The sequence below is a fragment of the Opisthorchis viverrini genome (assembly GCF_000715545.1).
Source record: "Opisthorchis viverrini unplaced genomic scaffold opera_v5_161, whole genome shotgun sequence".
NCBI lineage: Eukaryota > Metazoa > Platyhelminthes > Trematoda > Opisthorchiida > Opisthorchiidae > Opisthorchis > Opisthorchis viverrini.
This window is the reverse complement of record NW_008751815.1, coordinates 655,579-664,428: the sequence shown is the minus strand read 5'-3', so window position 1 is coordinate 664,428 and position 8,850 is coordinate 655,579. Positions and strand designations below refer to the sequence as shown.

General features: G+C 45.4%; 1 protein-coding gene across 1 annotated transcript in view; it reads left to right on the top strand.

The window, feature by feature from the left end:
* Nucleotides 1-4,351: 4,351 nt before the first annotated feature.
* Nucleotides 4,352-8,850, top strand: part of T265_07114 (hypothetical protein) — a gene marked incomplete at both ends in the record, with an annotated part of 68,961 nt that continues 64,462 nt past the window's right edge. The window contains one exon of the mRNA XM_009172557.1: nt 4,352-4,436. Within this exon, the coding sequence (XP_009170821.1) occupies nt 4,352-4,436 (85 nt within the window). The remainder of the gene's footprint in view (nt 4,437-8,850) is intronic.

Below are 8,850 nucleotides of genomic sequence, written 5' to 3'. Positions count from 1 at the left end.
TTTTTGTGTGGAGTACCACGCCCCGGCAACTTCTAGCTCCCGTTTTGTTCTCGCGTGAACAAGTATTTGAACACTGCCCCAATTGAACTTGTGTCCTTCTCTGTCTTCGTGAATTGAGACAAGTGACATTGGGTCATGTCTTCTGCTGACAAGCTTGTATTCGTGTATTCTGTTAGCAAATTTTCTTCACGTTTGGCCAACATGGTGTTTGTCGCAGTCGCTGCACTTAGGTTTGTAGACCACGTTAGTCTTCTTCAATGAATCCAAACTTCCCCGTGGTTTCGAGAGAGTTCTTCTCAACGTGTTTGCAGGCTTGAATGCAACTGTAATTCCATGTTGCCGCCGACGTCGTGCAGTCATCTCCGGCACATTTCTGATATACGGCAGCGTAATCTTCCTCTGTTCTGGTTGTGTTGACGAACCAGCTTGGTGATGATCTCGTAAGCACCTCCATTTGAAATTCCTCGGATAGCCGTTATTTCGAAATGTCTCGTAGAGTCTTCGTTCTCTTTTCTTCGCCTCTGTTGAGTTGCAATGTCTCTATCCGCTTGAACAGGGGTTGAACACAGCTCCGCTTGTGACAGTTCGGACGGTTGATGTGGTAATTCAGAATCTGGTGTGCATGCGTTTCTTTCCTGTATACTTCAAATGCATTTGGTCGTTTGTTGTCCTTGTGACGAGCACATCTAGGGACGCCCATTTGTTGTTATCCTCCGTTTACATTGTGAGGTAGATGTCGGAAAACGCTGTTTAGAAGCTATGTAATCACAGGCAGAAGAGGAGGGATTCACCCACTGAACCCTGCACTGACGATGTCACCTCGGTTGGTGATGAAACGTTTGCAATCCAACTGCCAAGCTTGACGAACAGACCAACAACCAGACAGCTCACCCGAGCTACCTACATTCCACAACATTGCTAATCAGATCTCTGCTTGATGCCGGACCGGCAAGCGTCCCTATCTTTTCGTCACTCTTGCCCGAGATGGACTTCTCGAGCGTAGCAGCACATGCCTCCTAGGGGTTAAGTGTTATCCGCGTGGAATTCCTCCTAAGGAGCCCGTTCTTGACCTCGGTTAGGTCTGTGGCGTTTTGTACATTTATTTTATTTCCATTATAACACTACGTATTTTATCAATTGCATAATCGTTCTTTGTTTGAATACGAAAAACTACAAAAACGCGCACTTGTACAATTTCACAGAATACAAGCGTGGTCACGTGCTTCGACTCTCTCTTCTGATTTCGCTCGCGCTCGCAGCGGTCATTCGCTAGTCTCATGTACTAACTCCGGTACCAAAACATTTCAGACATCTTCGGAACCTATTATATGTGGGAACTGTTCAGAAGAAGACCTCTGGACCAACATAACTGGATTATTGTTTATTCGCTGACCTGGGCCAACGACGAATTATTTTAAAGAGAACAACTGTTAGTGAGTCTGTTCCGTCTGGTCTCTTTATTTTTACCCACCCAACCTGGCGTAATCATTTTTATTTCTTTGCCACACACTCCTGGTAAACTAACTTATTGGGTGACCAAACCACTACAGTTCAGCACTCCACACTCCTGGTAAACTAACTTATTGGGTGACCAAACCACTACAGGTCATTCAGCACTCTTCTTCCGAGCGACTAGATTTATCGCGGCACTCTGCAGTTTTTGAATCCGAAGCTTTTTACGTCCACCCTCAGTAGTTTGATTACTCTCAGTCTTGGTACCATGTTTTCATGCCCCTCCTAACAAAAGTGTGAATAGTCACCTTCAAAGGCAATGACATCGAAGTCGACATTGATGCCCTACTACCGATGATGAAACCTCCCTTTTTGAGCAGAGTTCCATTAGCCTCGAACACATTCATTACACTGGGTCCCAGTCAAAAGAGGTTCGCTTCGATTCGATTCAACTCAATGGATCGGTTATAACCATGTCCATGGGTACATTGTGTCTAGCCGCTTCATCTCGATCACCGCAAATTGAGAAGCGATGACATTTTCAGATAGAACGAGAATAAAGTAACTCTTCATTGAGGGTGATAGCTTTCCTGCAACTGGTTGCAACATTTCTGTCAGCGCCATTGATCCCGGTGAATTAAGTTCCCAGGTCTTCATCCAGGGAGGCAGCAGCTGTCGCCCCAACTCAGCCTACTGATTATCGTTTTCATGCTTCGCTGCTAAGCCACACACTATCAATCACTCGTTAGCCCTCACTCAGCGCGGGGCTGGGAGGAAAGATATGTGCAGGGTTGACGGTCTTCTGTCACGCAGAGTACAAGTCCTACCCAACACAACCCGCGAAACGTGAGTAATTCATCTACTGCGAGAGATTTTCTTCTTTTTAAAGCTATCCAGGGTACCTAAGCATTTCTAATACAATGATCTCACCAGACCTGAGCAATTTTTCGGAGACACCGATAATCAGACACTAACATCTGTCGTACATCCTCTCCACGTAGGCGCCACGTCTCTGATTCACGAGGCAGTATGGATCGTACCACCGAAATGTAGACTCTGCTCTCAACGGGCAAACGGATGCCACTTAGGCTCCATCGCTCAGCTTCAATAACATTTTTGCGCCTAGCTGCCACGTCACTCAGAGGAGGCATGAGTGCTGAGATATTGCGAGATTGTCAAAGCCGAGACAGGGTGAGGTGAGAGGCGGAGAGCGGGTTTGAACCGCTGACCACTTAGTCAGCATATTCACGCTCTGAACACTGATCCATCCCGCTTCCATAGGTTTGCAAGACCTGTCCAGACCTTTCCGATTCAAGACTTAATCTCGTCTCCATTCAGTACACATCAGGGGTCGACAAATTTATTTACAATGTCGATTGGCACACCTGTGAGCATGATCTTTGGATTTGACCCGACGCAGGCTTGTGGCAGCATTTTAAAGTTTGCTGGTACGAAGCGTATACAAAACCGTGAGGCAGAATCACTTAGGTTCGGTAAAATGAATCTGAGTTTGGGAGGGCAAAAGCATTCGGATAATCAATGCCCGTAAACAAACGGCTAGGAAGCACTTTGACTCCAGAAGCTTCAGAGACAGGCAGAGAAATTTCAAGCAGCACATGAATAACAAATTTCAAGAGGAAAGGCAAAAGTGCGCAACGTTGTCGTGCACAGGTGAACATGAACTCATGCCTAATCATCCCGTAAACTCGTACGCCTCCAAGGAAGTTCACAGAAAATTCACCCCTGGGATATATGAACTTGGATGGAACACCTTTGATTTCCGGACCTCGAGAAGTTTCTAACGATTGCCAAAATCAAAATAAGCTTTCAGACCGAGAAAATCGACCGGAGTGGGACGTTTGAAACATTAGTGCTGTTCAATAACATGTCTCGTCTTTAAGATACGATCGATGCATCCTAGACCTACGCAAAAATAGCCTGGCTACCACAAATCTGCCCTTCTCAGTAGTCAAGAACCTGCGCAGAATAGTGCCAGAGATCACTTTATATGCAAACTATACCATGCTGATTCCGCAATGGTTTTTATGTGACGTGCTTAAGCCCTTTTCGTATTTTTCGTTCCCACGCTGGGATTGCAAAAAGCCTCCTGTTTAGCGCCACTTTTATTAAATAACTTTGCTGCCTGTAGACCTGATCTGAATACCTACAGGGTAGTTTCAAGCAGGTTTTGAGAGAGTACTTGGCCTAGAATCATGGATCACTTACAATTTATGGCAGCATTGCCATCTTTTGTGTACTTTCTGCAACACTGCAAGCACAATTCGTACGTCGAAGACATTACCCTCTTTCAGCTTCGCACGGGTGGTTGGAGGCCACTGATTCTTTCAAGATTATTACTCTAAGTGGCTACGGTATATCCTCGCCGTATTCATTATCACCCCAACGGCCGTTCAGCACTGCCGCCCAGACGCGCTCCAGCCGGAGCATTGTGTAACCGCGTTTTTTGGGGAAACCAGACTTTTGCATTTGCCGCGCCGATAAAAAGAGTTTTATGGTTTTTTTTCAATTTTTTCAGCAAGCCACTTTCACTCAACGGTAATCTTGGAGGAGAACAACACTTTTTAATGAACCATCTTTCCCGAGTTATGGTGGCAGACTATTTAGCGGTCCCGCTAGCAACCCTTGAATGAATGAGTTGTTTGCTTTGCTTCTGCCTTCGGGTTGGATAAACTTTTACAGAAATTAATTCCGGCGATTTTTGGTTCAAAAGCCTTAGGCCTTTTTTGTGCACTTGGAATGTCGCTGAAAACGGATATAGAATACCGGGAGTGATGCTGTTAATTTGCATCAATTAAGCACTATTGCTTAAAGATGCAGGACCGGAGTTTGGCGAATATGTGCCACTGTCGACGGTCAGACGTCGGGCAGCTTACTGGGCATGTACGACTCCGAAGTAGAAGGGTATCGTGTACGAGGCGATCTTCAGAGGCATCCAGATTACGGCGCCAAGCAACAAATTGGAGGTGAGTCTGATACTCCACATACACATTTAAAACTGTTCATTTTCACGTATTACATAGATCCACTTCGGCCTAACAAGTTTTGGCTTAGTTTCCGCAATAAAAAACGTGATTTGATGACGTGGATTGAAGCCCGTTATGATTCATTTGGGTAGCGAATTTTCAGGCATTGTACGTCAACACATACAAATTCCTGCCCCGTACGACAATGAGGTATCATATTCGTTTTTTCCTTGATGGAATTGCACGACCACATGTCAGGTACCAAAACAACGGCCTGCCGAAATACAGCAATTTTCAGCCAGACGATTTACATGAGCCAATTTTCATTGTGCTTCGGGAGTGCGCGGTTAGCATCCAAAGCACATATATCGGCCTTAAGGTTTCCTACTGTTGTACAGTAGGAAAAATTATACCTCATGCAGTTTGTTCAAGTGGTGTTCCTTAGATATCCTGACATGGTTGAAGGTTGCGGGCTATTATTCTGACCGGTACAACACGCAGGCACGACCACTAAGTATGTGCGGTGAGTGTTTCTGAGACGGGCTTAGTTTTGTCTGTCTATTTTGAAATCAGACGACGTCGTCCAGAACATACGTAGACGAGAATTGAGTAAATTATTGAGAATTTAACCGATCGCACTTACTCCGTCATGAATATCCGGACTTCAGAAGCTTTACGGTTTGCGACCGGTGAAGATCAACCACGTACTCGTTTCCTTGGCTAAATCCTGACAATAAGGGAGGCCAGCTAACATGATGTTTTGACGACCGGAGGAAATATTTATGGCGCATTATACTATACTGCCGGGCGGGCGTCCACACAAAGCTTCACCATGAAGCTACTAAGCTTCATGAAAGCAGTAATACCCTGGTGTTGTAGCCGGTTCCGCAGACGACAGCAAATTTATTTGGCGGGCATTATGGGCCACATGGGATGCTAGGCGCTTTGGTAGACCGCGACCAGGTTTGTAGGTAACTGGTCTCTAACTGTGGTGACCGGGAGTCAAAACGAGCAATCAAATATCGGTATGCTAACATCTGCCACTGCACACTTGGGTGGTTTATGAAGATTGCGACATGGAATACCTCCACAGAAAATATTGCTCGTTGCTGTGGGCGGTTGCAGCAGCATGGCGGGGTCTGCCATGTTTGGCCCATGATTTTACTTGACGCATGATATGAATCACACCGAATATTTTTCATGTAGCGGTAGGAGGGCCGGTTTATGAATGAAAGTGACACGCGCAAGCAGCATACTGAATTTTGTTTTTCCCGGTCGCAGCAGGCGGGAACGTTTCACATTTTCACCTGCGTGCTCGGTTTGAACGAACTAAAGGGACCGACAAATAGGGGTAGACCTCTGCCAGGAAGCCCATCGCGCAGCGTAAAGTCTTGTTATTTTCCGGCCAGAGTCCGAATAGGAAACGACCAAGTGATAATCTAATTTTCCACAGTAAGGCATTCATCTGCGTAAAGCCGCCTTCCAACTGTTTTGCATAATGAACAGGATCAAATGCCTGCAAAACCATCCATTATGGCCAAAAGGGTGCTCTAGATGAGGGTCGAGAAAATTACTTCTAAATGAGCACTACTTTTATGCGAAAGGCAAGGAATCGCGTAGGTGTATGTCTGCAAATTTTGTTTGAGAGTTGACGAAATCATCAAGAGGCTGCGTCGACTTCCATTGGGACGGCTCATAACGAAGGATGTGTAGTATAACTTAGAAAGGCAACAACCCATAACATCGAGCCGAACGTTGTGATGTTACAATGCACAGACACAGAACTCCCCAAGGACACCGCCATCAACCATCATTCTGGCCGCTCGTTACAAAAGCTCACCAGTAGTCCTTTAGACAGGTACCCGTTAAAACATGAGATAACCCGCTACAAAATACACTTCCAAACTCCTCCCCATAACTGCAGTAGATAAGCTCAACAAACCGTGGGACGACCGTGTGGAGGAGCAAAATATCCGTGCTCATTTGAAAACTGACGCGTGTGATTGTGTAGAACGAAACAAATGGCAAGACATCTTTTAAATACCAAATAAGTTTTGGCAGAAAAGAACGCACTCAAAGTACGCCTCAAAGCGCAATACGGAGACATGGCTCAAGTTTGAATAGGCCCTGTGATGTAGAGGAAACCCTATTAAAGGTGGGCAACCTGAAACTTCTAACCACCACGTCGATCCAGGTTGGCCTCCTGAGTACTTCCATAATCCTTTTTGGGCGATTTTATTTACCGGTTATTCAAGCCGTCTAGCGGCCAACCATCAAAAGGGAAGACCTGTGCTCAAGCCTTTGCTCGCAAGCAGAGATTGATACACCCAGATGATGACTGATAGGATCAAAAGTCAGGTCCAAACCACGCCAATTTTCGGCTGCTCGGAAACAGCCTCAGCACTGGCCATCTAAATGATTGCACGGTTTTGTTTCGAAACATGGTGGAGCTGTGCGGTGGGAACTTCAATAACTCTAGAGACATTTAGAAAGAACTACATGCTCGTGCTGCAATCGTCTTTTGTTTCGGCCTTAAGCTGTCACGACGTCTTACTTATAAGGATCAACAAATTTCCACTTCAGCAATCATTATGGCTTCAATCTCGGCTGACCTCTATAAAGTTCCTTCTTCCTTGGCATTTTTTGGCTTTACTAAACCTCTCTTAGATAAAAACCCACATGGAACCCACTCTCCTCATATCACGAGACCCATTAGATTTCAAGTTCATCCCTATTTTTCCAGTAATTTTCCAGCATCGGACCTCAATTACATCCTGGTGAACTGGTTGCCGTTTTCCACACGAATTAGCTGATTCTCTCTTGACTAAACCATTCTCAACTAACCTGTGTTTGTTTGCGGAGAACCTGCTTTGGGCCGAACCCCTGGAAAAATCCTTTTGATGTCTGAGGACAGGTTTCAAACAGAGGTGTGGCGTTTCTTGGAATCATCGAGTAACCCCATAGACATCTTAAAACACTAGTGTTTGTCAATTTGCTTCGGCGCACATTCTAGTTTGACCATTATTCATCTACCACCCAAACTGAACGCAACCATATCCTTCTCCGCGTTGACCGGTTCTCAGTGGTGGCTCATTCAAACAAGGGGCCCATAGCAGTCCACGCGTTTCCTGCTACAACGCAGAAGTTCAGAGGAGAATACACAAGGAACTGGCCTAATATGCCAAAGGTGCTTTAATTGTCTTGTTTTGCACCAGGCTGATTTCGCACATTTTTGACCCATAGTTTAATCCAGTGACAAAAAATAACGGTACTGATGGCTAGTGGTTTTCTCGCAACTATGAAATGGGAAAATATTTAGCACAATATTTCAGCCACTTATCCGCCTTACTTCAACCCAGTCTGATGCAATTTATCGGGCTCAGACGGTGCCCATCAGCTGCACGATGCTCTCAGGCGCAAAATAACCACGTATGGAGTAAGACTTTTGCGTCAAAATGTTGCACTTTGCTACGTATGCACTCAAACGAAAAATCACTCTAGCCTTTGTACACATTTTCACAGCTCACCAAATTACATCGTCCACTGAAGCGACCATACCCTTGACGGAAAAGTCTTGTGGAATAATTTCTCAGCAATGCTTAGACCCCGGGATGCCCAGCTGGGGCTCAAAAGTTTGGATTGGTACTCTAAACTCAATAGTCCGATGGCTTTAATCCATCAAGGGTACGCCATAGCTGACAAAAATTCAATTCCATTATGCGAATACTGAGTGTCGGCCCAGATTGTTCGTCATTACTGGAATGGCAACAAGTTATTCGGCTGATTGGAACAAATCGCAAAAGACGGCTGGCAAAATATTAGTTATCGCAAATTAGATTTTCACATGCTGCGGTGGAGTGAACTTTGCCTCGATCTGCTCATTCCCGTTAACAATTGCTCAAACGCAGGTGAGCAGGCAGAACGCGTCAGTTAGTTTCCAGGAGGAACTGTATGCCAAAACTAAGAACGCTGAATCTGCGTCAGTTACCTCATGATATTCCGTGAACGAATAAGTAGGCTCACAGGTATAAGCAACGCTACGTTTCAACTGTTGTGATGACGGACTTGCCATTTCACCTATCCTACAACTGATTGACCGGGTGTTGCGCATTTCAGCACAGGACATTAGCCAGGCCTGTTCCATAGTTTCTACGGATGCAGCCACATGTATGCATATAGCCATATATATATATATATATATGATCAGCTTAAAACATCAACAAATCAAAAGGCGGCTTTCTTTTGCCTCCCGATTGGTATAGGTCACGTGGATACTGTCTTCTAAAACTAGCTATCATGTTGGCAGTGTGACGACGTACGACCGGCAGACAAACTGTGAGTACTTAAGGAGGGCAACTAGTGCGGGCACTGCTGGTCCATTAAAATTGTGCGCCTACCTACAAACACAACGTCA